Source organism: Epinephelus moara, chromosome 23, assembly GCF_006386435.1.
Source record: "Epinephelus moara isolate mb chromosome 23, YSFRI_EMoa_1.0, whole genome shotgun sequence".
NCBI lineage: Eukaryota > Metazoa > Chordata > Actinopteri > Perciformes > Serranidae > Epinephelus > Epinephelus moara.
The window spans coordinates 11,596,770-11,623,232 of record NC_065528.1 but is presented as its reverse complement, the minus strand read 5'-3'; the positions used below and the strand labels follow the sequence as shown (position 1 = coordinate 11,623,232).

At 41.4% G+C, this 26,463-nt stretch overlaps 1 protein-coding gene across 2 annotated transcripts in view; it reads left to right on the top strand.

The window, feature by feature from the left end:
• ahcyl2b (adenosylhomocysteinase like 2b) overlaps positions 1–23,581 on the top strand; it is a 68,598-nt gene extending 45,017 nt beyond the window's left edge. For both annotated transcript variants that reach the window (XM_050035766.1, XM_050035767.1), the window contains exons 3-17: positions 5,030–5,173; positions 5,860–5,960; positions 6,053–6,155; positions 6,268–6,362; positions 6,801–6,907; positions 8,808–8,924; positions 9,091–9,154; positions 11,112–11,200; positions 11,288–11,358; positions 12,323–12,417; positions 14,434–14,532; positions 16,820–16,888; positions 17,062–17,140; positions 17,858–17,978; positions 19,673–23,581. In XM_050035766.1, coding sequence (XP_049891723.1) covers positions 5,030–5,173; positions 5,860–5,960; positions 6,053–6,155; positions 6,268–6,362; positions 6,801–6,907; positions 8,808–8,924; positions 9,091–9,154; positions 11,112–11,200; positions 11,288–11,358; positions 12,323–12,417; positions 14,434–14,532; positions 16,820–16,888; positions 17,062–17,140; positions 17,858–17,978; positions 19,673–19,679 — 1,361 coding nt within the window. In that variant the 3' untranslated portion in view covers positions 19,680–23,581. The remainder of the gene's footprint in view (positions 1–5,029; positions 5,174–5,859; positions 5,961–6,052; positions 6,156–6,267; positions 6,363–6,800; positions 6,908–8,807; positions 8,925–9,090; positions 9,155–11,111; positions 11,201–11,287; positions 11,359–12,322; positions 12,418–14,433; positions 14,533–16,819; positions 16,889–17,061; positions 17,141–17,857; positions 17,979–19,672) is intronic.
• The last annotated feature ends 2,882 nt before the right edge of the window (positions 23,582–26,463 follow it).

Below are 26,463 nucleotides of genomic sequence, written 5' to 3'. Positions count from 1 at the left end.
TGATAGTCTGGTGACCTGTCCAGGGTGTACCCTGCCTCTCGCCCAATGTCAGCTGGGATAGGCTCCAGCCCCCCCGCGACCCTCAAGAGGATAAGCGGTTAGAAAATGGATGGATGGAGTTCATGCTCTCTTTCGCTAGTTTCAAAACTGCTTTAATGTAGCATGATGCTCATTGTGTGACTGATGGTTCCATTTAGAGTAAAATAGACCATCCAAATATCATCATTTCTGGCTCTAAGAAAACAAGATGATGACCGCCAAAATGCCAAACATGGGGCATGGACACAAAGTGTTATGTAAGCAGGGCATGATTTTTTTTTTACCTGCTACACAGACTCCGTCTTTGTTGCATATGGTTGCTGCCAGTTTTACCCTGTATGTATTGAGTTTTGCAGAGTGATAATAAGAGTTGGTTATGGAGGGTTTGGAAGCGTAGACTATATTAACTGGTATCGAATTAATTAACTGGATTTTTCTAAAAAACATGATGCATTGATTGATTTGAAAGTGACGTGCAAGAACATAGGCAATGTTGCTCTGCTGCATCATTCTTTAATTCAAAAGGGACCATGTAGAGTTGAAAACCATACCAAATTATAGCTCAGCGCTAATTTGCATCTGCAGTCCCTCGGCAGGTCAGAACAAAGACAGCCCAGTAACATAGAGTTGTACACACACACACACACACACACACACACACACACACAATACAGAGCTACACACAACAGCACATCACAAGTGAATGCTTGTCAAATTTACAACAAGTCATGAAGTTCAGATTTCAAGGTCAGTGAGTTCAGAGCTGAGCAGCTTTTAACCGTTTTTTTTTTTTTTTTTCAAGTTGGTTTTGAAAGTTCTGATAGAGCTGCAGCTCGGCACATCATCAGGCAGAGTGTTCCACTGATTTGTAACTTTTACAGAAAAAGCTGATTGCCCAAATGCAGTGCGACGAAATGGTGCGTCACAGTCTTGTAGAGAGGATCTATAGAACTTCCTGAGCGAGTATTTACCAAGTCACATAATGTAGAAGGGGCCAAACCATTTAGATTTTTGTAAAAATCATCTAAAATTTCCAAAGCTCAGTAGATTGTGTTTCTCCAGTATCCTACTGTGATGACAATGCAGTGGCTTTTCATCCAAAGTTTTCAAGGTTTGTTGGTATAAGGACTCAAGGGGTCTCGAGGCTGTTTCACCAGCCAGCCCCCAGCATTTAACACAGCTTCCATGATCAGTGTTGCAGCTTTAGTGTTGTATTTCAGCTGTAAATTCAATACAGTCTATGTGCTGCATTGATTTTTATCCTTGAGTCCAACAATGTTATAGGAGTGCAATGCTAAATCAACGGAGTACTCTTTATAAAGAGATACTTTGCCGATTTTCCACCAGCGCCAGATGATGCAAAATGCAACATTTCTTAGCATCTGGTGACTTTTGGTTGAGGTACAAGGAGCTCGAGCAGGTGTCCCTTAATGCACAACATTTTAGCCTTAAATTAAAAATTGTGAATTTGTAAAAACACTCTTCGTACTGGCCAGTACTTTAAAAATGAGAGCAAGTATTAAGTTTGTGTGGTATGGCTCTTGGGGGTTTCTAAAGTCCTTCACTGTGAATGTTGAAGAGAACAGTCTCTGGCTTTGTCCCAGTATCCTTTGTAACTATCATTACATCAACCCTCATGACCCCTAAGATCTCCTCAGCTCACACCCTCCCCCACCCTTTCTTCCTGTCAGTACGGATGGGAGATTTTAAAAGAAAACATTAGACTCATGGATTATTACCTTTTTTTCAAGCCTTTCCCCTCCTGGCACAGCACAGGATGTTCTTTAACTTAAGTATTGTTACCGTGCTGGCGAGGCACCCAGCATTATCTGGTACTGGTCCACGGTCATTTTGAAAGGGTTGGTGGGAGTGATGTTGGCAGCATGTATGTGCTGACCGCACCTGTGCAGTGAGTCAGCCTGGAGCACAGGAACCACACAGTGCTGGTGCCAGACATGGAGGCATCTCATTACTAAGTATGCCGCCGTATACTGTGGGCACCACTGTTTATATCTCCCAGAGGTGCACTGATACCTCTCTGTGACATGTTCCTTTTTTTACGTACAAGTGTTAAAACACATTTGTACAGTGTTTACTCTCTACTGCAGTCTGGTATTGGAAAAAGAGACCGGAGCTTTTGCAGACAGCTTTATAATCAATTAAACTCTGTGCTGTGCAGAATCTGTGGCCTACCAAAGTCAAATTGCTGGCTTGGGAAAAATACAGGCTTTATTCACAGTGAAGAAACCAAAGGCACATTGTGTTTGTTCTGCACTTTGAAACCTTAAAGCTCTGAACTGCCTTGTTGTTGAAAGGTGCATACAAATAAGTTTGCCTTGCCTTATTTAAAGTGCGTTACATAAATCATAAAGGCATTGAGACAAGGCATAAAAGAAACATAAGGCATTAGAAAAGACGCATAAATAGGATTTAAAAGGATTAAAGCAAAGTAAAACCCAAAGATTAAAATAAGATACAGTAGAATCCAACAGATTAAACAGTAAAATCAACCTCTCTTTGCAGTGCAAGACATGAAACAAAGTTGAAGTTAATAAAATGCAGCGGCAAACAGAACGTTTTAAGCCCTGACTTTAAAGAACTGAGTCGGGGCAAATTCTCTGAGTTTGTTCCAGATACGTCGTGCATACAAACTGAATGCTACTTCCCCATATTAAGTTTCCCCAGACACCGGGGACTGTAAGCAGACTTGTCCCAGACGACCCAAGAGCCATGGACGGCTCAATGAGCAGCAGATTAGAAATGTATTTTGTCCCATTTAGCGAGCAGACATTCAATTCTTGACACGCAGGAAGCCACAGTGTAAAGATCTGAGGACTGCAGCTGCGTGATCCATTCTCCTGGTCTTAGTGAAGACTTTCCATGTCCGATAGAAGAAGAAGAAGAAGAAGAGGCGTATAGGGGGTAGTAGAAGTGGGCAAGGACTGTGTCTGTCCCGGGCGTCTTCTGTCTAATGTCTGCACTGAGGCAAGACAGATTTACTTTGTGCTGATTTGAATGGCGATTTGAGATGTGACAGTGCAGCTTAGTGGCATCCATTTACATCACATCCACATCCTTAATCTCTGATTTTATATTATTAGAGATGTCAGAGGGAAAGTGTGTGTGTCTGTGTCTTTATGGTCAGCAAGGTTCATGTGACAGAATGTGCCTGGCTGGGGTACAGGCAGACGACGTGGCAGTGACCAGGGGCTGAATTCAGTGCTTCCATTTTATCAGCGAATCCTAAAATTGGTGAGGCAGGGGAGAGGAGAGAGTGACAGGAGGAGGATTTAGGAGACTGATCCATAAGCTGGTTGTCAACACGCTGACATTGAGGCTTTGATGTTTTGTTTTTGTGGCGCTGAGGCCGCTGTGAGTCAGGATGCGTCATCTGAGGCCTGGCCGACGGGTGTCGAAGACTGAACCAAAAAATGGTTCATTGGTACTTTCGGCTGCCCTGAAATGATGCCTGTGTTATATGTAATTGATCCCTTTCAGACCAGAGGTTTTGTTGAGCCATGTGTTGAGTCCTGAGAGTCTGCTGAACCTGTTGATTCAACTGTTGCCTCTTGGCACTGGAGAAATTTGGTATTTTTCAACCTGGATCCTATTTTTTCATGTTATTGTGTCTAAGTGACTAATGGGAACACCAGTTTTTGACACTATTCCAGTATCCAGCAAGGGCCCTGCAGCAGGCAGCGGCGAAACAGGCTGCAATGTAACCACTCTGGGCAATATGCACACTAAATTTGAGTCCACTAAAAGTGCTTGTTTTTGCCACTGACAGGCTCATATTATTATTTTATGTGTCGTACAACATTATAGAAAGGATCCCTACAGAGATGGACCTTTTTGTTAAAGAGTAAAACCATTGTTATTTAACCAGAAATGGCTTTGAAGTTGATGTCGCCAAACCCACCAGACTCCATTTAGATAAACGGTAATTTTAGCATTTATAGAGGCAGCATATTTTCACATCTAAGTTGTTGAGTTAAGGGTTTATTTCAACCAAACCAGGGTTGGTGATTGGTTTTTTTCCCTGTGGACTTAGACTGAGATGTGTTTTAACATGATAAAGTTACTCTATTTTTAAATGGAGTCTGGTGGGTTTAGCGATTTTGAAGACTGTTCTTGGTGAAACAAAAAAACAACCTTACTCTCAGTCTCTGTCGGGATCCTTTCCATAATATTGTCAGACGCTTACAATAATAATCTGAGCCTGTCAGTGGCAAAAAACAAGCACTTTTAGTGGACATACATGATGGTGCACAAATGCCCCAAGTGGTAACATTGCAGCCTGTCAGCAGTCTTGCTTAATACTGGACAAATTTCAAACATTGCTGCTCCCATTAGTCACTTAGACACAAAAACAAGGGGGGAACAGGGTCCAGGTTTAAAAAAACAACATACCAAACTTAATCTTTAAACAGTTCAATGAAATTCAGCTTTAGCACATCTGAGAAAATTTGTCTGTCAGATTTCATAGTTCATTAGACACCATATCCGAATGTATCAGTAGACATCTCAACCTTGGTCTCATGGAGATTTTTTAATGGATCAAGCCTTTTTACCTGCTTGTAACGTCAGGGTAGTCAATGTAGACAGTCAAAGGCATGTGGACATAAACACAGACCATAGTCAGAGTGTTGTGGAGGTCAGAATACTAGTGCGAATATCCTTGTTTCGAGTACGAGCGATTGTTGTTTCTGATAGCAGAGAAGCACAGTGCAGTCCAGGGCACAGTAGTCTACTACGTTAATGTTTGGATCATTTTAACGTTGTGGATAGCAGATAGCAGAAAGCAGTTCAAAGTTGACAATCGTAACCTTCACTTGTCATAAGTTATCCTCCAGTTGTTACAGGAAACCTCCTCAAAAGTCTTGTTGTTTGAGGGTTACTCATATTGCAACAGGACTTTTCTGTCAGTATTTTATCTCGTATGTGTGTGTGACATACTGACAATACTGTTGTCTTTGTGTTTGTTTTATAGCGGCATCATACACGGACAGCTCTGACGATGAGACATCTCCTCGGGACAAACAGCAGAAGAACTCAAAGGGCAATGGAGACTTCTGCATCAAAAACATCAAACAGGCCGACTTTGGACGCAGAGAGATCGAGATCGCAGAGCAAGGTAAACCAAAAAAATGTCACCGCTACCTTAAAAAAAGGGTGAACTTAAAGGGATATTTCGAATCTTTATAAGTGGGGTTGTGTGAGATACAGATTTTTTTGGTGGCTAAAATACGTTTTGCTACCAAATCCTGTCCACAGCAGTACATTGCTTAGCTTCCTTATCAGCACTCATGCGTCTTCTCCAAACTGGGGACGTGCTGACAGACATTTACCGTAGGTAATACACTGACTATGGATAAGTACCTCATACAACCCCACTTTAAAAAATCCAAACTATCCCTTTAAGGGTTGGTGGCTGCACGTCAGTAGCAAAGGTTACATTTTAACCGTGATAGCAGTAATACAAACACGGCATACTACATTCAGAGAGTGTTTTTATGTGTGTGTGGCGCTGCTTCCTCCACACTGATGGGTGGCCATATGTCCCCTGCCACTGCAAGTGAGAACACCATTTAAGAACCAGCACATAAACACACATTACTCCCATCATCTGCTAATTACTCTACAGAACATACAGAGAGACTCAGCTGAACCCTGCAGGCTACACACACACGCAGCATCAGTCACTCCTTCAGCTGGATGAGTTGATGGATTAGCGATGAAGTATTAGCAGGATTAAATGATGGGAATTCCTTAATCATCCAGCTGATTATCCACTCGTGTCCGTTTGTGCGTCTCTTTCAGAGATGCCAGCCCTGATGGCTCTGAGGAAGCGAGCCCAGGGGGAGAAACCCCTCGCTGGTGCCAAGGTGGTGGGCTGCACCCACATCACTGCCCAGACTGCTGTGAGTAGGAATGCAAATCACTCACTCACAGCCCAAACATAATCTTGCAGCGGCTACAGCGATAAGTTAAACGTTGACCCTCTGCTCCTCAGGTGCTGATGGAGACTCTGTCAGCTTTGGGGGCTCAGTGCAGATGGGCGGCCTGCAACATCTACTCCACCCAGAATGAAGTGGCAGCTGCCCTGGCAGAGGGAGGTGAGACCGGGAGATCCTGCCGCTTTTCTTCTTCCCTGTCTTTCACTTCTTAAAATATTCAGATGCTATCTTCCCGTCTGCCATGTGTAAAACGCTTCCCGTCTCTTTCTAGGTTTCAGTGTGTTTGCATGGAAGGGTGAGTCAGAGGACGACTTCTGGTGGTGCATCGATCGCTGCGTCAACGTGGAAGGCTGGCAGCCCAACATGGTAGTGCACCTACATTCTATTTAAAGCTCGCTCAAGCGTCTTTTCATTTTTATATCCAGCCTACAGTCCCTGTTGATGCTGCTGCTATTTTCACCAGACAGCCAGATCTTTTTAAATACAGTCAATCTATTTTTACACTGGGCAGAAGTTCAGGGGAGGATATAGCAAAATAAAACGTGCATTTATTTTTTCCAACCAGAACATGCAGACATGCAGGACTGAACTGCAGAAAGAAGTTATTAGAATCTTTTTATGTACTTCCTACTTCTGAATCTCTTGACTGAAGTGACCCTGCAAATAATCTTCAACTTTGAGAGTCAGTGTCAGATATTAACAAGGTTCTTTCTTTATTTTTTTGCTGTCTTCCTCACCTTTACTTATGTATTTTTCCTCTCTTTCTCTCTTCCACTCTGTTCTTCTTCTTCTCTCGCCTGTCAGATCTTGGATGACGGTGGAGACCTGACTCACTGGATCTATAAAAAATACCCCAACATGTTCAAAAAGATCAAGGGCATCGTAGAGGAGAGTGTAACCGGTGTGCACAGGTGGGACTCTCAACATGCACACATCCTGTCTTGCCTTTGTCGTTGTCTCAAGCAGTGTTTTGGTAGAATATTACACTGCCTCACATAAAAACAAGTTCTCTGTGTTTTAAATGAGAGAATGTGAAAGTAAATCTTTACAGACACAGACATACACTTACATACACACAGTTTCTGGTGTGGTGACATCGCCATCTAGTGGTGAAAAGTATACCACCACTAACAGTGTACTGAAGCTTATTAAGGCATTGTTGTGTACATTAGAGTAGAAATTTCTGTAGCATGTTTGTTTGTCACTTAATGATGAATAATACTTAAATGAATACATGATTAATAGTGGTGTAACCAGTGGTTTAGTGGTAGTTGATGAGGTAGGTGTACCACTAGGTAGATGGATAGGTTACTGAGGAGGCAGTGGGTATACTCTGCTATATATTCCAGTGGCTTTATGGCTGATGGCTGAAAAATGTAAAGGTGCCGGAGACAGTTCCTTGATTTTTAAAACTTTTAATTATTTTATTTTATATTATTTTACTTGATTTATTTTATAAAAATAACATCACAAAGTAAGATCTTTTTGATTTTGAACAATGATGGAGCTATACCTCAGTGACCCATCTTCTGGGGCAGTGGCTCCCAACCACAGGGTCCAGATTTCTCCGAAGTCATCAGTTCAAGGTCCACACAGTTTAATACATTCAGCGTACTACTTGCCGTTTGGTCATGTTGTCAAGCTAGTTTACTGTCTCTGTCAAGTAACTGTCCATTAATCACTCACTCTACAGCAGGAAACGGCACTTCAAATTGAAGCACTATGCTGGAAATTCACTATATATCAAAATTAAGTGTGTGTTTTTTACAAACTTGACACACTTTTGGACCACGACCCACCGCAAAGTGTCTTCTTAGCAGCATATAAAACAAAAGCAGCTCCTTGTAAAATATATTGAGTATTGTGCTCATAAACAAATACAGCCAAAATAAAAAAAAAAGGTAACACCAGAATTTGGTGTGTGTTGTGGACAAAACAGGAATTACAGTCTATCTGAAATGGGCTCATGAAGGAATACTAATGGGGCTCGAATACATTAAGCCTGTTTGTAAAGACAACGTTTGCCACCACAGAATAGGGTCTCATATCCACTGCGATAAATGTATCACACGCAGCAGTGATTTCTTTTTTGCCATGTCTGAATCAGTTGGGAATGGCTGCCTAAATGCCGCGGAGATAACATCTCATACATATACATAATATGTTGGTCCTCGTTTTTCTCTAGTTCCACATGTCAACACACTGGGGTGATGTTGGTTCAAGGTAAAATGAGTTGACTTGTTTGAAGTGTTTCCACTAATGTAACCTGCAATGGTGTAGCAGATGTGACATACCATTGTTTTATGATTCACCACTCTGACAGTGAAAACAGAGTGTCCCCAAACACCAGACCCTTAGGTTGTCAGAGAATTTTTGGTCCCGTAATGGTGTTGCAACCATCTCACAACGAGCTAGCTCACCATAGCTGCCTCCCAGTGTGTCTCAAGGCAGTAGAATGTATTGGTTTGGTGGTGGTAGGGGCAGACAGTATGTTGCCTGCTCCGTCGTGTGGGCTGCCCTGTTGAGAACATTATGTTAAACACAGTTTAAGCTTTATATTTTATTTTCCAAATGTAATAGGATAGTTCAGTGTATTGTTCGGTTTGTACCAAACCGAAAGCCTCGTAACGAACGGTTCAGTACAAATACGTGTATCGTTACACCTCTAATGATAAGACTTAAGTCTGTCTTAAAATGTAATGACTGGTCGTTGAACCTTCACTTAACATGAAAAATGATCTATTATAGGATAACTTGAAATTTTACGCATGTTTCTAATGTGTGTGCTTGTGTATGTGTCTATGTGTGTAGGTTGTATCAGCTGTCCAAAGCAGGAAAACTATGTGTTCCAGCCATGAACGTCAACGACTCAGTGACCAAGCAGAAGTTTGACAACCTCTACTGCTGCAGGGAGTCCATCTTAGATGGGTATGAAACAGTCTGCTGTTTAACCATGATGAAGGTTTATAAAACAGAATATGTTTGTTGTTTGAGCGTTTAGCGTTGCAGGGCAATTACACCCACCTCCTCTCCGCTCCAAACAGTCTGAATAAATATTCGGCTGCTGGTGAAATAATTGTGTTTCTGTGCTCAGGCTGAAGAGGACCACTGATGTCATGTTTGGAGGCAAACAGGTGGTGGTGTGTGGATACGGAGAGGTAAGGCTGACATTTTCCTACAGGTTCATACACAATGGTTGTTCACTGAGATACCTGTTTGTTATGTCTCTTCCCTAAAATACAAGTCAGGTGGAATAACATTTAAGCTTTAATAAATCCACTACCGAGACAAATAAGATAATCATTTCCCCTTTTAAGCCATCACATCTTGTAGGGACAGTGTGCAAATGTCAGAGAATTCAGCATATAAAATGTTGTCATGAAGCAACTTTATTAATAACAAAAAGGTCACTGGAAAGCTTTGTGCACATAGAAAATCTGCATGACTGTAGCAGAGACTAGCTGCTGTGGAGAACTTCTGTTAGAAGTTACCAGAATTTATCATATTTTGACCAACTTTTTAGTATTAAAGACTGCCAAGGCTCATGGTTTGCTACCCATACATGCATAACTAAGCCAGTAATTAAAACCTTAAACCACTTGTTGATTTGTGATTGCAAATATTCTCTATAGAGAATATTGCTAATCACGTTCCTTAATAAAAATACTTATTCTGAAAAATTGACTTAGTATCTCCAAATTGAGCATAGCGTTAGTTCAGGCAGGACAAAATGTCAAGCTCAGCTCACATCCCAGCTACATCAGCAGATCTCAAACAGCCCAATCAACTGATGGAGTAGCTGATAGATCACATGATTCCTTTCTACGCAACCAGTTCGCGAATCTCATTCAGGGCGCCCTGTTTAAACTTCTCTGGCCTGCCTACTGTTGCTGCTTCCTCTGCAAGCTGATTTGCAACCTGCCTCCACCCCAGCTTCTCCTTTTCATGCTGTGTCTGACTTATCAATGTCATTTCTGTTTGTCAGTGATTCTGCACTGTTCTGTTTCTGAGGGGTCTTTGCTGCTGCTCTCCCTGCCTTAGGCTTTGCGTGTGGGTGCATGGAAGGGCAGGGAGGTTTGCTCTCTCCGCCTCAGGCTTTCCACGTAGGCACACAGAAGGGCGGAGAGCTGTGCTCTCTCTGCTTTAGGCGTTCCACGCAGGCACATTGAAGGGCGGAGAGATATGCTCTCTCCGCCTTAGGCTTTCCACATAGGCACACAGAAGGTCAGAGCGGTGTGCTCTCTCTGCCTTAGGCTTTCCATGTAGGCATATGGAAGGGCAGAGAGGTGTGTGCTCTCTCTGCTTTAGGCTTTCCACACAGGCACATGGAAGGGCGGAGAGATATGCTCTCTCCGCCTTAGACTTTCCAGGAAGGCACACAGAAGGGTGGAGAGGTGTGCTGTCTCCGCCTTAGGCTTTCCATGTATGCACATGGAAGAGCAGAGAGGTTTGCTCTCTCTGTCTTAAGGCTTTTCACGTAGGTGCATGGATAGAGGCTTTCTGCATTGGCCCGAGGAGAGGCAGAGAGGCCCCAGAACAGAGCCATACTGCCAAATATAATCCTGCAAATGGAAAAAAAGTTTTTTTTGACTCAAGTGTTCCTTGCTGAAATAATGACAGACCTTCTCAAGAAAATTAGTTGTCTCAAAAAATAAATTATCTAAAAGATAAAAAGAGAGAAATATTCTCAAAATAATGACATAGTATTTCAAAATAATGATAAAGTTTCATCAAATAATGATCTTTTTCAAAATAGTGACTTAATATCTTATAAAATGAAGAAAAATATGTTATATTGATTTACGGTATCTTTTTGTCTCCACATTGGCAGAAATGGACTTCCATAGGTAATTAATGCAATTTGGGGAAAAAAGTGTGTTTAAAGGGAAGATTAAAAACAAGTGATATAATAAACATATCATTAGTAAGCCAATTGCATCGGACTCCACCAGCCTTAGTCAGCGGTAAAGCCTGACCACCACCTGCTGCTGTGATTGAGAGTACTTTAAAACTAGTCAAACAAGCAGGGAAGTCGCAATGGCTAAAAATAATTAGTAAATGGTTACAAACCTGCCGGTGTTCTGTATGATATCATCCCTTGTCTGTCATCCTCAGGTGGGGAAAGGCTGCTGTGCTGCTCTCAAAGCAATGGGCTCCATCGTCTACGTCACAGAGATCGACCCAATCTGTGCCTTGCAGGCCTGGTAAGACTCCGCTTGTTGAGCTTCTCATGGCTAACTGCAGGGGTTTGACGTTGCAGTGGTCTCATGTCATCATTGTCTTAATCACAGCATGGACGGCTTCAGGCTGGTGAAACTGAACGAAGTCATCAGACAAGTGGACATCGTCATCACCTGCACAGGTCGGTTCAGTCACTGTCAGTGAAGTTGAAAATGCATAAGGAACATACAGCTCCGTCAGTGTTCCTGCAGGATGACTGGACAGATTTTCAGTCATTGTCATCAGAGTCTAACAGTCACTAATCAAGCTCTGAGCTCAGCAGCCGGGGAGTCGTCCTGAACACTTAATTGGAGCAGAGAATTACTTGTCTCTCTGCTTCATTACCTAATACTGCTGGCAGGCCTGAAGCAGAGGGCTCTCTTAATCGTGACTGCAGTTAAACAGAAAAGATAATAAGAGGATAATAAGGTAGAAGGAGGTGCATGGCATTTCTGTAAGACTTTCCCAATTAAGTTACAAAGTGGTGTAGAATAAATAAAGCAGGACTAGCATTAGCTTTAATAAGGTCATGTAGTGGTAGCTCCACTAAGGTCGAGTCATTAGAGCCCTCGCAGCAAAATTCAGAAAGCTGTGTGGATTCCTAGTGAATTAATAATGCTGCCGTAGTGAAATACGGGCGAAATTAGTCTTCAGTTGATTTGAAATATAATAAAATCTGCTGAGAAATCATACATGAAATTATTCACACCCTTTGAAGCTAAATACAAGTCATCCTTTGGCATTTTCCCAGTTTATAAAAATGTAACTAGTGCTCCATGTGTCTGCACTACCCAGACAGGTGGAGCACTCCAACTTAATCACACCTTTAGACATAATTAACTATTCTAAATGGTGACGTGGTAATTAAAGCCTCATTTTACAGAAATGGATATAGACTCAGTTCCCAGATTTCCCATATTTGAATTAAGAGCTAAATCCAGTCCCTTTTCAACATGTCATTTGATTAAACTTCAAGAACACTCTCTTTTTTTGTCTGTATCTTTTTGTCTGTTTTACATTTTTGTTTTCTCTCTGTTTTAATCTCTTGCTTTTTGTTCATTTGTCCTCATCTCTCTTCCTGATATTAATCTTTCTCCGTTCATCAGGCAATAAGAACGTGGTGGTGAGAGAGTACCTGGACCGCATGAAGAATGGCTGCATCGTCTGCAACATGGGGCACTCCAACACTGAGATCGATGTGGTCAGTTACTAGTTTGTATTAACGTGTGAAATTTTCATCTGAAGATGCATCAGGAAAAAAAAGGAGTTGCATGAAATCCCATTATAAGTATTCCCTTAGGATGGTCTCTCAGTGTTTGCTTTTGGCTGCTTGAGTAGTCCCTTATGCATTGCTAGAAGGTCCCTAGTTACTATTTACCTGAGAAAAATTTAAGTGACTCATATCAGTCTTATGGTGATTGAAAAGGAGGAGACACTAAGACACATTTTCCAGTACAGGAAAAAACCCACTGGACTCAATGAGTAATGTGCAACTTGTTAGAGAATATACACCGTCAGTCTATCTTCAAACCCTCTACAAAACTTTAATGGCACCTTCAGCACCAAACGAGACGGAACCATGCCTTTCCAGTTGCAGGACCTGCTGTTATAGTCATTGTCAGCATTGTAAAGTTACCATTTGCTCTAGCAGCTTTGTAGCTAGCTAGCCAAACATTAACGCAACTCATACATTGGCTACATCGTTTTATTGAAACTAATATGTTTTTGTTAACTCCTGTCGATGTTTAGCTGTCTCTCCTTTCTTGCTGTCACAGTAGTATTTTCATATTTCTTCATCACTTCATCCGCAGTTAGTTTCACTGCAAGATGACTCGCATTAATTTTGTGCATTACTTCTTGCTACATCTTCTGATTGCTGTTTGGCTGGTTTAAATTCACTTTGGATTATGTCCTTGCGTTTTATATATTCTTCTCAGTCTACTTTGACTTTGTTTTTGTTTTTGTATTCTCTTCGTTGTCCATTTTGGAGAAGCTAGCTAACACAGACAATAATGCTGCCAAGTAACGTAGAAGCTTTACTATGCAGGATTATCCAAAAAACAATGTACAGACTCATACTAAAGGAATCCCTCTCAATCATCACTTATAACTCACTAGAAGTGTGTGGCCATGTATTCATCAGCCGAGACCCTGCCCTCTGCCTGTATTTCTTTTTATTTTCTTCTTATTTTGCTGTGGTCAGGATGTTCATGGGTACAGCGAATAGCTGAAATCAAGACTTTACAAAAAGGTAGCTGCGGACACAGAGGCAAGTAAACGCAAATAAAGCAAGTTGAAACGCCAAGGGGACAAAGCTCGTTCTAAAGCTAGAGTGAGTCTGTGGTTGACTTTTTACTTTCACTTTTGCTGGCAATGTTTACTAATGGTAACCAACAATATCGGCATAGTATACCCCTAAAGAATGAGATGATGTGAGTGAAGCGTAACCATGGTAACCCAAGCTCCTAAATGAAGCGCTCAGCTCAGGGAAATATTTTGCATAAGGGGATAAACTTAAAGGTAGTTTATGCAACTGGGAGGGCACTGACCTTGGACAGTGACTGTTCAAGGTTGTCACAGTGACTGAGGTTTTAGCTTGAGTTAGTGGGGTTGCTGTAAAATGTTGTAGTGATCAGAATCAGGCTTCTAGACTCCCCCTGTGATCAGTTTGGTCGATGAATCAGTTTAAACCATTACCTTATTTCACAACTATCTTTACCACTTTGACCTTTAACGGTCCCTTAATAAAGGTCATTGCTTTGTGATGTTGTTAGAACAGCTCAGTTCTGAAGTAAACTAACAAAGAGGTTCAAGCTTTTTACTCACGTGCTCATCAGTGTCTTATTTTGTAATGCAATAAAAAACACCGACATTAATATCATCCCATAATATAAAGCACAAAGATAAGGGGTCATGGTGAGACAATAAACAGTGAGACAGAAGCTTGAGGGGGAAAATGTAAGAGGAATTGAATGTTTTTATTAAAGAGACAGCAATCAAGGAAGCAGTTCAGACACTAGAGGAAGTTGTGACTCACTTCTTAAAGTACCTCAGTGCTGGAAAAGACCAAACACACAATGAGTCAACTTCTGGCCCGTGATGGCTGATGGATGACAGCTCAGCTCAACAGAAACAAGAAGTCCTGGGGGGGGGACACAACAACTACGACTAGAACCAAAAACAAATAATTGCTCATGATGTTGTGCTCATCCTGTAGGCCAGCCTGCGGACTCCTGAACTGACCTGGGAGAGAGTGCGCTCTCAGGTGGACCACGTCATCTGGCCTGATGGCAAGAGGATAGTGCTGCTGGCTGAGGTACACACACACTGGCTCACACTGCATCACACACACACTACTACTCAGTAGAGGAACTTTAAAATTCAGAGTTTATGTTTATGTGTGTGTTACAAGCTGTGACAGAATGAGAGCAGTCTGTCAGGGCCAGACAGACAGACTACCAGCCCGTCGGTGCCTTTGTCTCTGCTGCTGTTTGATCTCCAGCAGGTTTTAACCACATCAGTACACCAGCTCCTCACCTCTCCCGCCTCCATCTGATCCAAAATAGTGTTGTGTTCCAAAAAAGACATTTCTTAAAAGAAGAAACACTTAATATCATCTTTTAGTATCTCTGAAATAAAGAGAATTTTAGACAGGTGGTTTTCTTTAAAGTTTTAAAAGAGGGTACTTTGTCATTTCTTTTTGTTTCATAATTGTTTTACAGTCTAATACTAATGTAGAACTGTACACATTTATTTATACAAATTCATGATCTGTGATTGGGTCTATTGATAAACCAGAGAGAGACGGGCCATGCAAGCAGGTTTTGCCAGCCAAGACACCGACTACATTTACATGCACAAAATATTCTGGTTTTGCCCTTACTTTGATAAAGACAATATTCCTACATATTTGTTCTTCCTGTTTACATGCAGCCATGCATACTCCAATTAAGGTGCCACAACATGTCGTTTATGATGTCAAATATGGAAAACAGCTGCTTGTGTGGCAGCTGTGGCTCAAGAGGTAGAGCAGTTCACTCCGGCTCCTTCAGTCGGCATGTTAAAGTGTTCTTTGGCAAGATACTGAACCCCAAATTGCTCCCAACAAAAAACTGGGAGTGTGTATGATTGTTTAAACTGAGTAGCACGAGGGACCTTGTATGGTGGCCTTGGCAGCCAGTGTATGTATGTGTGTTTGAATGGGGGAATGTGACATGTAGCATAAAAGCACTTCAAGTGGTCGGTTGACTAGAAAGGTGCTATGCAACTATGCAGAGTTTCCGACGTGTGGCAGCTTTTTTCGACCGTGCAAACACAGCGTCCCTCTTTCATTCCTTCAATCATCAGTTTTTCGTCGGCCTTACAATATTGGCCCATACCCAAAAACCTGTTAATATTCAAGTTATTCATGATGTTAAAAAGTAGGGCTGTTTCTTCCTCAGACCAGAAATGTGGGCTTTTCTTTGGGCACGCACCTCTACCACAGACCAAACTGTTGATTAGTTTGTGTGTGTGAAACGTATCCATGACAACAGGTCCAAACAATGCTCCAAAAACTTGAAACAAATATCCAGTATGTCAGTAGGTGCGGAATAAGGCCTAATTCTGTTGGGGGTCGCAGGTGGGCTGGAGCCTAACCCAGCTGACACTGGGCGAGAGGCAGGGTACACCCTGGACAGGTCACCAGACTATCACAGGGCTGACACATAGAGACAGACAACCATTCACACTCACATTCACACCTACGGACAATTTAGAGTCACCAATTAACCTGCATGTCTTTGGACTGTGGGAGGAAGCTGGAGTACCCAGAGAAAGCCCACACTGACACGGACATAACATGCAAACTCCGTACAGAAGGGCTCCCCCACCCTGGGGTCCAAACCCTCCACCTCAGGCTTGAACCTGGAACCCTCTTGCTGAGGGGCGACAATGCTAACCACTGCATCATCGTGCCGCCCTTTCGCCATTCCACCATTCCGAGTCTCTTTGTACAGTAGTGAGAGGTCAACGCAGCACGGTGACACAATAAAGAAACGTCTTCCATAATTAACACATATGGTTTTAATAGAGTATGGGAGCGGGGGACTCATTAAAGGTCTGAGTTTCGATGAGTCATGTGATTTTTAGTGCTCACTGGACACTCAAACCTTATTAATCGTTTCAATTCTGCTTTCACCTTGCGGTAACAACACAACCTGTCTCTGTTCCCTCTTCCTCCTAACAGAGTGTTTCACTTTTACATACTAACTACCTAATTTAATGCAACACTTGGGATCCAAATTTGCTCACTGCAATGCAGCATCTCAGGCAGCAGCGACAGTTTAGTATTTTGGGCAAAACATCATCTCTCTTAATATGAATTTCACAGCAGCGAGTGTCAGAGCGAAGACGAGAGAAAACAAACAGTTGCAGATGAGACTTCACAAACCGACGGGGCTTGTAAATGTTTGTGTGGGACTTGTTATCCCTGAAATAGATTTCTACATCATGTCACCCAGAGTGCATGCTCTGACACTTTGTTCTCTCAGCTGCAAATTTAAGACCCTTTGTGCTTTGCCTTTGTGTACTCTGACCTTGCGTTGCTTTGTCTTCCTCTGCAGGGTCGTCTGCTGAACCTCAGCTGTTCCACTGTGCCCACTTTTGTCCTCTCCATCACCGCCACCACCCAAGTAAAAACAGCAGATGCATTCCTGTCCAATTTACAGTGTTGCACATGATTAGTTTTGTATTTTACATTTTGTGCTCTGCTCTCACTTAATTTCTTTTCACCACTAACAAAGATGTTGACACAAGCAGTTGTTTGTGCATGAGTGTGAGTTAACACTTGTGTGTCTGTGCCCAGGCGCTGGCTCTGATAGAGCTGTACAACGCCCCAGAGGGACGCTACAAACAGGATGTTTACCTGCTACCCAAGAAGATGGGTAAGATTTCTGTCAGTTTGGATTTTAAGAAAATAAAACTGCCCAATGCATGAATACAAAAACACAAATATGAGTAGAAATGCCAGTTTTATAACACAAACACAGCAAGATATCAGGCCAGGGAGACACAAAATAAGCTTGTTTGGTGCTTAAGTAGCCACCAAGCAGGAAGTGATAACAGAGTTTATTTTTGCCCCGACAGAGAGCCTGCAGGCATATTGCATTTATCTCAATAGACAACACAATCCGTCTCATCTGTTCAGTCCAGAGTCGTCTCCCTGGATAGCTTATCATTCACAGTAGAATGAGCTCTGTCTGTGTGTGCGTGCGTGCGTGCGTGCGTGCGTGCGTGCGTGCGTGCGCACGCACAGCCCACAGCATGTCAGCAGCGTTGCCCGTCACATTTCCTGGCGTTCCCTCGGTGGGTTAGAGCGGAGCAGATACATAGTAAAGAGAAACAGGGAGCCAAATGTAGGTCAAAGATGATGGAGAGGAAGGAGGGAGGGATGAAAGAAAGGGCTAAGATGAGGAGAGGGGGAAGTAGGGATACAAAGAAGGATGAGGAGTGGAAAGCAGCTGAGGAGAAAGAGGAAGAGTGAAGAAAAGAAATGGAGGGACGGTTAATTTGGGAGCCTCCCTCTTCCTTTTCCCATTTGAATGATTAATCAAGCACAGACGCCTGATGAATGCTAACGTGTCCCTCCTCTCTTCTGCCAGATGAGTATGTGGCCAGCCTACATCTCCCTACGTTTGACGCACATCTCACAGAGCTGAGTGACGAGCAGGCCAAGTATCTGGGCTTGAACAAGAATGGGCCCTTCAAGCCAAACTACTATAGGTATGGAAACACTTAAACATGACATTCTTGTTTCGACAGGCCTGTAGGTGGTTCAAGACGTAATCTTAGGAAGGAAGAAACTGTGAAGTTCGTAAGTCATTACGATTGAAACCTTCTTAAAAAAATGACTTAGTTTCTCAAAATAGGGAATTATTTTCACAAAATCATAACTAATTTACCCCAAAAATAATGACTTACTTGTCTTGAAATGACTTTTGAATCTTAAAATAATGACTTATCTCGAAATGACTAACCTAGCCCATAATAATGACTTACCTATCTCAAAACGACTTACCTATCTCAAAAAAAATAATAATAATAAAAAAAAACCTTACCTCAAAATAATGGCTTATCTTGAAAGTACTTACCTATCAAAATGACTTACTTATCTCAAAATGACATACTTACCTAGAAATGACTTACCTATCTCAAAATTACATCTAAATTATCTCAAAATAATGTCTTATCTAGAAATTACTTACCTATCTCAAAATAACAACTCACTTATCTAAAAAAAACCCAAATGACTTACGGTACTTCAAAATAATGACTTATCTTGAAAGTACTTACCTATCAAAATGTCTTATCTTAAAAATCTCGAAAGTACTTACCTATCAAAATGACTTACTTATCTCGAAATGACTTACTTATCAAAATGACTTATCTTAAAATAATGACTTACTTATCTCAAAATGACATACTTATCTAGAAATGACTTGCCTATCTCAAAATTATATCTAAATTATCTCAAAATAATGACTGTCTTATCTTGAAATAATGACTTACTTATCTCAAAATGACAAACTTATCTAGAAATGACTTGCCTATCTCAAAATTATATATAAATTATCTAAAAATAATGACTTTCTTATCTTGAAATAATGACTTACTTATCTCAAAATGACAAACTTATCTAGAAATGACTTGCCTATCTCAAAATTATATCTAAATTATCTCAAAATAATGACTTGCTTATCTTAAAATAATGACTTACTTACTTAAAATTATTTTCCTCAAAATAATGACTTATCTCTAAAATACTTACCTTTCAAAATGACGTACTTATCTCGAACTGACTTACCTATCTCAAAATAACATCTACCTTATTTCAAAATGACTAACTTAACTCGAAATGACTTACCAATCAAAATAATGACACACTCATCTTAAAATATTGACTTATCTCAAAACAGTGACTTCATATCTCAAAAAAAAAGACTCTTTTATCTCAAAATGAGGACTTACATATCTCATAATGACTTTTTATGGCAAAATAATGACTAATTGCAAAATTATGAGACACTCTCAAACTAATGACTTACTCTTTATTTTGGTGAGATAAGTAAGCTGTTATTTTGAGATACTAAGTCATTATTTTAAGATACTTAGTATCTCAAATTGATTCAGTACTTATAACTAACTTATCTCAAAATAAGAACTTTAGTATGTCATAATTATTGTTTAATATCTCAAAAATGTCATTATTTGCAGTAAGTCATTATTTTGAGATACAAAGTCATTATTTTAAGAAAGTCTTCATTGTAATGGCTCACTTTTTTCATCACTTTTGCAGATATGGGCTTCCATAGAGTCCTATAGGTATAGGGTTAGGATTTGTTTTTAGGTTGCAGCAGCACCTTTAGTATTTACAGCAACTGTCATCCTAACGTGTGCTTTCTCTTTTTCTCCATCAGGTATTAAACCAGTGTCGGGGTTGGACTGCAGATAATACTCCATGAATGGCACAGACTCAAAGAGGGAGAGGAGGAGGGTGAGGGTGAGGGTGAGGAGAAGAGAAGGACGGACGGACAGAACAGTCAACACACCTGCTTTATATTCAGGGGGGGTAGGGGAGGAGCTCTAATTGAGCCTGAGGGGAAAGGGGAAGGGGGTGGAGGGGCGTGGCTCCTTCTGCGCTTATGGCAGCCATTTTATTTATTCATGCTCTACAACAATAATGGTAACATTAACTCTAACTCTGTGGAGCTGCTCCTGCCATTCGCCATTAGCTAGCTCCCTGACATCTTCTCCTGGAAGATATTTTACTTCCCTTCCACTCGTCATTTCACCACCATTATCTCTTTCTCTTTAGACGCTCATTTGTGTGTGTAAATCCTCCATCCTCCCTTCCCATTGCCAGATCTTTTATTGTTTAACTATTAAAGATGAAATTATTGATGCTAAAAAGATATATACTATATAAAAAAACTTGATAAAAAAAAATCTGTGTGAATGAAGATTACCGTTGAAGATTTAGTGACGGACACTTTTTCCTGTCCTTTTTTTTTTTCGCCGTTGTCTTTTCTTTTCTACCTGTGATTATGTTTTTCTCTTGTGTAATATTGTGAGGGCGGGGTTAGACATAGTGGGCGGGGATTAGGCGGGATCTCAGGGTCCAATCATATCATGTCTTTTATTTGATCGTTTCATTGAGATTCACCGTTGTGTCTGTTTTTAAACTTTTTTTTTTTTTTACGCGTTCTGTCCCTTCAGATCAGCCTGTAGTTTGTCATCACTTTTCTCGTAGTACGACTGGACAGTGATCGGGTCTTCCCACCTGTCACTCAAAGCCACAGTGAAACCATCTCATTGGCTGCTGCATTCTCGGCTTCCAGCTGCTCACATGGCGCCAGTGTTGAAGTAATGAAAAGTATTTCAAGCTTGTGAGAGCTAACCTTTTCATTTTGTCTCTTTTTCCTTTGCCAAGAATGACTATACTGTATTAGAAGCATGGCACGTTATCAGATCATCAAAAGGGGTATACTGTATATTTAGATATTTATATTGAAATTAAGATTTTCTATCTTTTTCTCTCCTGCGCCATCTAATATCATTACTTTCCGGGGGGGAAAAATCAACATATGTCATAAAAATAAGCAATTAAATGTTCTAATGATAAGTGTAATAAATGTACTTTAACCCTCACTTTGAATACTGTGACAGAACATATTTACAGAGATACCAAATGAGCAGCAAGTCGCTGCCTGGCCGGTACTTAAACAGATATCTTCAATCAGGTCCTCGTTGAAAAGTATGGTGCTGTTAAGATTTACTGTACTTACCATACACACCACAGCTCTTTGGTACTCACAGATACTGTATAGTCAGGGGGTTCATCTTAAAAAATAAAATCTGGGCTCTGAATTCCACTGATTTATTTTTTTTCTATCTAAGAAGCACATTTATACGGAGCCCTCAAAGGCCCGAACAATGATATTTCTTTATCTCTTTCTGGACTTTAGGGGCTCCGTACATCTACCGTCTGTAAAGGGATTTTTCACCTTTTTAAATCCAAACTTAGTGTGCTATCTCTGATATATTTTAGCTTCTTCTCCCCCCCTGACAGACTTTAGATTCCACCAGTACAACGAGCTGCGCAGTCACCATCCCCGGCAGCTCGTCCCCAGCTGACCTGACGCTGGAAATTACAAAGTCCTGACAGTCATTTCGCCTGACAGCCAAGTGCACCCTGCTGCTATACCGGCTCTGCACCTGAACCAATCAGATTCTCTGCTAACCTGCTGGGAGACGCTGCCAGCTCTGCTCTCACAAAGAGGGATCAAATGCTCCGACACACACACACATATACAGAAGCTCATTATCCAGGCCTGAAAATTAACTGTGCTGTATGTGGAAAATAAATAACATCATTAGCTGATTTTTGAACAAGAGGAAATAGCACAAAACGCTCTGTTTGCCAGTTAATACCTACAAATATGCACAATCCATGCAATTTTGCTGTGTGGCATTATGAGTAACATCATTACGTAACATTAAAAACCAACCAAAGTGTTCAGAGGAATGTTTCAACATTTCGGTAAATATCTTTATTTGCTTTTATGTTGGTAGAAAAAAGATAAAGAATCAAAAACAAAATCCAACATCCAGCACCTCTAAAGCCAGGTTTTTGTATACCTGAAACAAAATGGACAACATGTTAGTTAATGAGCTTTAAAGGTGCAGGTAGGTAGATTTGGTTACCTTTAGACAGAGCCAGGCTAGCTGTTTCCCCCCTGCTTCCAGTCTTTATAAGTCCCTCCAGGATTTTGTGCGCTGTTTTAGTGATTGTTGCGGCCAGAGATGCCTCATTTCACGCCAGGTTTCCGAAAAAAAGAAGCAGCATGTTTTGACGTTTATAGGCGTTTTTTTTTTTGCAATGAAATTTGAGGGGCAAGTTAAAATTTGCAAAAAATGGTTTGATGCTGTCTCAGATTCTGAGTATATTATTATGAGCATTCAGTGTTTCCCATTGCAATAGAATCTGTTTGTAAAGGTAGGAGGAGTTGGGGGGCAGCAACAGCTGATCACCACCGATCAGCTCTTACTGCCGTTCGATGCATGGCGGAAGGACTGTACCTGTAAAGGTCTTTCCTTCTGCTGTCTCTGCCCGCTTAGCACAAGCTATTACTTGTCACATTATGCTGTTTGCAGCAATGGTTAACATCTGACACCAAGCTGTTAATCACACACCAAAACTGCTCAACTCTGTCGTTAAACCTGTTCATGACCGTTGGGCAACGTTAGCTGTGTAATGCTAACAGTTAGCCCTGTCACTGCAGCAGCAGTCTCATGATTAACAGAGAGAGCGATAGAGGGGCTGAGTGAATCAATATATTATGCGCACTTCTCCAATGAAAAGAGATTTCACTAGTTTTACATTGATCGATCACAACATCGCAAAATCCTGGAGGGACCACTATATGCTAAGGTAAGCTAATTGGCGCCTGTTTAGCGTACATACATGAGAGAGAGATTGACCTTTTCGTGTATGTCTCGACAAGAAAGTGAATGATGTTATTTCCCAAAATGTCAAAATATTCCTTTTAAATTGGCAAAAGCAAATGAAAGTCTAAATAAATTGAAACTTTAAAGGTGCGTAGGAACCTCTCAGACAAACCTAGCATTCGCCGATGTAGGCTACCACCATGTAACGACAAGATCCTACACTGTGTCACAGCCCACACAAACCTCAGTGTCACTTTGTTCCCTGCAGATGTTTGTGCATTTCTCTGTCTCCTTGTGCTGTTGAGAATCCCCTCTTAAAGTAGTGTGACCTGTCGTCAGTGTAGCCCTGTTGTCTCGAGTCTTACTTTTCCCCTTTTGTGAGTGTGAGTGTGTGTTTAAGTGTGCGACCGCTTGAGAGGAAGCTGACTTTAGATGATGACGTGCGTAAGTCTAAACGTCTTTCTGTGTCTGTAAACATCCTTTTTTTGTTGGCCATGGTTGCTTCGTGAACAGCTGCCTCAGGATCCTAGCCTGTGCGTCAGGGGGACAAACCATTTTTTGTTTTGTTTTGTCAGCCGTAAGCTGACCAACAGACGGGTGGGCGGGGGAAGACACCAGCATCATATATGTATATACATACTATATACAGATATGAAAACCTTTAAAAGTATAGGAAGGTAAAAGAAGAATCCACTCCTGTATTTATTGTTGTAAATCCTCATACAGTGCAAACTGGCAAAATTCTCAAACATGTTTTAAGTTGTCTAATAAAGAAAAAAACACCCTATGTTTAAAATATTGCAAGTGATAATGGTAGATGATGAGCAATAATTTAAAACATTCTGTAATCTTAATGAATAAAGATGTAAAAATTGTAACCACCGTGTGCGCACCTCTTTGATTCGACTCCTTTCTAACACATAATCACCCTCTTATGTAGGTGTTTGATGTGTGTTGTTTCTCGGTGGTTGTGTTTATGTGTGTTGGGGGAAGGGGAGCCAGTGTGTGCAGCTGCTGAGGTCTGTCAGAGCCACAGTGATCTCATCTGAGCCAGCAGCGAACAGACAGGGACATCTCTGGCATCAACAGCTGGCTGCGAGCCTTTATTTATTCCTGACACACAAATCAGCACCACAGGGTTAAATGGGTAGTCTGACGCGTATAGAATAAGACATCATTATGTCATTTATAACAGTCCAAACTGTGATTCAGATATTTATAGATGTCAGCATGTATTCCCTTTCAGCTTTGTTATGTTTCTTACCTTTTTTAAAACTCAAATGACACAAGGAACAGCTTGACAGAAACTACTTTTGAGGTACAAATAAAAGATTCATAGCAAGAATGCTGGATTTTAAGGATATATAAAACACAAGTCCAATGTCCATGTCATGTCAAGCACAAATGTGCCTGTGAAAGTAATCGTATGATGTCCAGTGTAGATGTGGAGGAGCTATCTTGAGTCTAGTCAGACTCACTGACTGTAGACTGGCTATAAACCTGAGAACGCCCCTGGAATGAGTCCTAAAACCCAGAAATAGGTTTGGTTAGACGCCTGAAATAAGGACCGTGGTCAACACAAGGTTAAGAGACTTTCACATTTTGTTCTAAGACATAAAACATGTCAGTAAATACCCAACTCGTGAACTTTGAAGCTTCTATGGGTCGTAAAAGAGGTGATTGCTACCAAGAGGCTAAATGAGACTACCGAACACAGCCTGTTTGGTCGGTCTTTTCAAGGTGGTGACAATAGGGCATGCAACCGTGGTGTAGTTCGTTTGTAGCCCAACGTTACCTTCTTACCTCTGGCGATTGCATTTAGGCTTCAATAATCATGAAAGTGGTGTTCATTTGTGAGAATTATCAAAGTTTCATCAATGTTTGTTCGCCACAGAGCTTATTTTCGGCAATAATCTAAAATCAAATGGAAAAATCCCATCGCCTATTTGATGAGGGAACCAGTGCGATGCTAACTTTAGTGCTGGCCAACAGAAAAACGTCATCCCCGAGGCACTCTGTCGGGTGGTTATTTTGGGTGACAGTCTGCCGCCATTACGCTATCTGCATGTTACTGTTAAAAATCCTCTTTCAACAAGCTCCAAGCTAACAACCTAGACGTTGAAAATGACAATTTCTGATGAACATTTGGATCATGCAATAAGGCAGCCTGCTCTGTTCTTTAGGTGAATTGTTGTGAAGGTCTACAAAGAATAAAACAACTTGTGAACGCACCTTGGAAAAGCCCGAACTTTGTGTCACTGGACTCTTGTGCCCGATGTTGATCTGTTTTCTGACACAATCAGTATGAGTTGTTCTGCCCCGTTTTAACTCTGGCAGCGACGTGCCAGTGACGTTGATCCGATCTGTTCCACTTCGCAGAGCATCTGTCATGTTCTAATAATGTTCTGGAAGAGCCACATACAGCTAGCAGATCTTCGGGCTCAGTGAGCTCCTCCAGAGCTAAAGTATGGTCAGGCTTCCCTTGTAGGACTCCGATTATCATGCAACGTATATCTATTGCTGTTTTCTGTGGCATTTTCTTTTGTGGATAGTTAGCGCTTCCCACATGCAATTGTTCCACCAAAACAAACTCACTACCTGACTCTATTTTGCAAGGGCACCATTGCTGTGTCACTGGGCTTAGTGCCGGCCAAGATGATTGTGATTGGTTTAAAAAAGTAAAAACAAGCCAGGGTGTTTTCCCCTGTATGTGTGCTTCCAGACCTTTCTCTAGCGCTCACACGGAGCTGTGGAGATCGGAGAGACTATCTCAAATCTGAGAAAATAACCATGATGGTGTCACCAGGGTTATTTTAGCTTCCGCTTGGAGACTACAGATTTAGAATGGAAAACCTGTGCCAGAAACTGAGGGGCATGGAGTTGAAAAGCTGTGGCCATTATGGGAATCGTAGGATCCAGTGTCTTTGGATCTTGACCCATAGTGGGACTAAACCTCAGTATATCTTGGCCCCTCCTGCTTTCACTTCGATCACCCCAATTGGAAATGCACCACTAAATTGCTGAAATACTCCTTTAAATTAAAAATAAGTGCATTAATTTGCCATCTTTTTCATGTGATAGTAGTTCAAAAACAGTGTTGTTTGTGCAAAATCCCTTAAGCTGTATTGTTAATGGTGGCTTTGTACGGTGCCTCAAAATGAACATCATCCCCAAACAAACTGCAATAATAACATTTTCAGCAATCTAACTAATTCCTTTGAATATAGCTTTTCTCCCCTCTTGATGTCCTATTAATTTACATTTTTTAATTATCGTGCAGTCTCTATGGGTCTGTAGCTTTGTCAGGCTGGAGTCTACACTGATTCAACCAGCGGTTAATAATTATTTAATCATGAACTTGCCCCCGCTGCCCTGCCATGTGGTCACGTTCCACCAGAAGCCCGTGCCCACATTCAGCTGTACGATCCAATCATGTCATCTTAAGTGGTTTTTCACAGTTGGGGTTTGTGTGTGTTGGTAGGTCGGAGCATAGGGCGACCTACACACCAACCCTCACATCCACATATCAATAATTCACTTGCTTCTCTGTGGGGAGGGTGACAGGAGATGAAGTGGCTGCTGGGGGGTGCGGCACCTCCACCTCCATCAACATTTAACCCAGTGGAGTCACAAATTAAGAGGCAGACGCATGAACTGATCTGAAACCCCTGACAGCAGATTGTATTAATAGAGATTTTATCAGCAGGGAGGACATCTTGTTTATGTTCATTTAGTTTGACAGCTGGTGGGAAACATCATC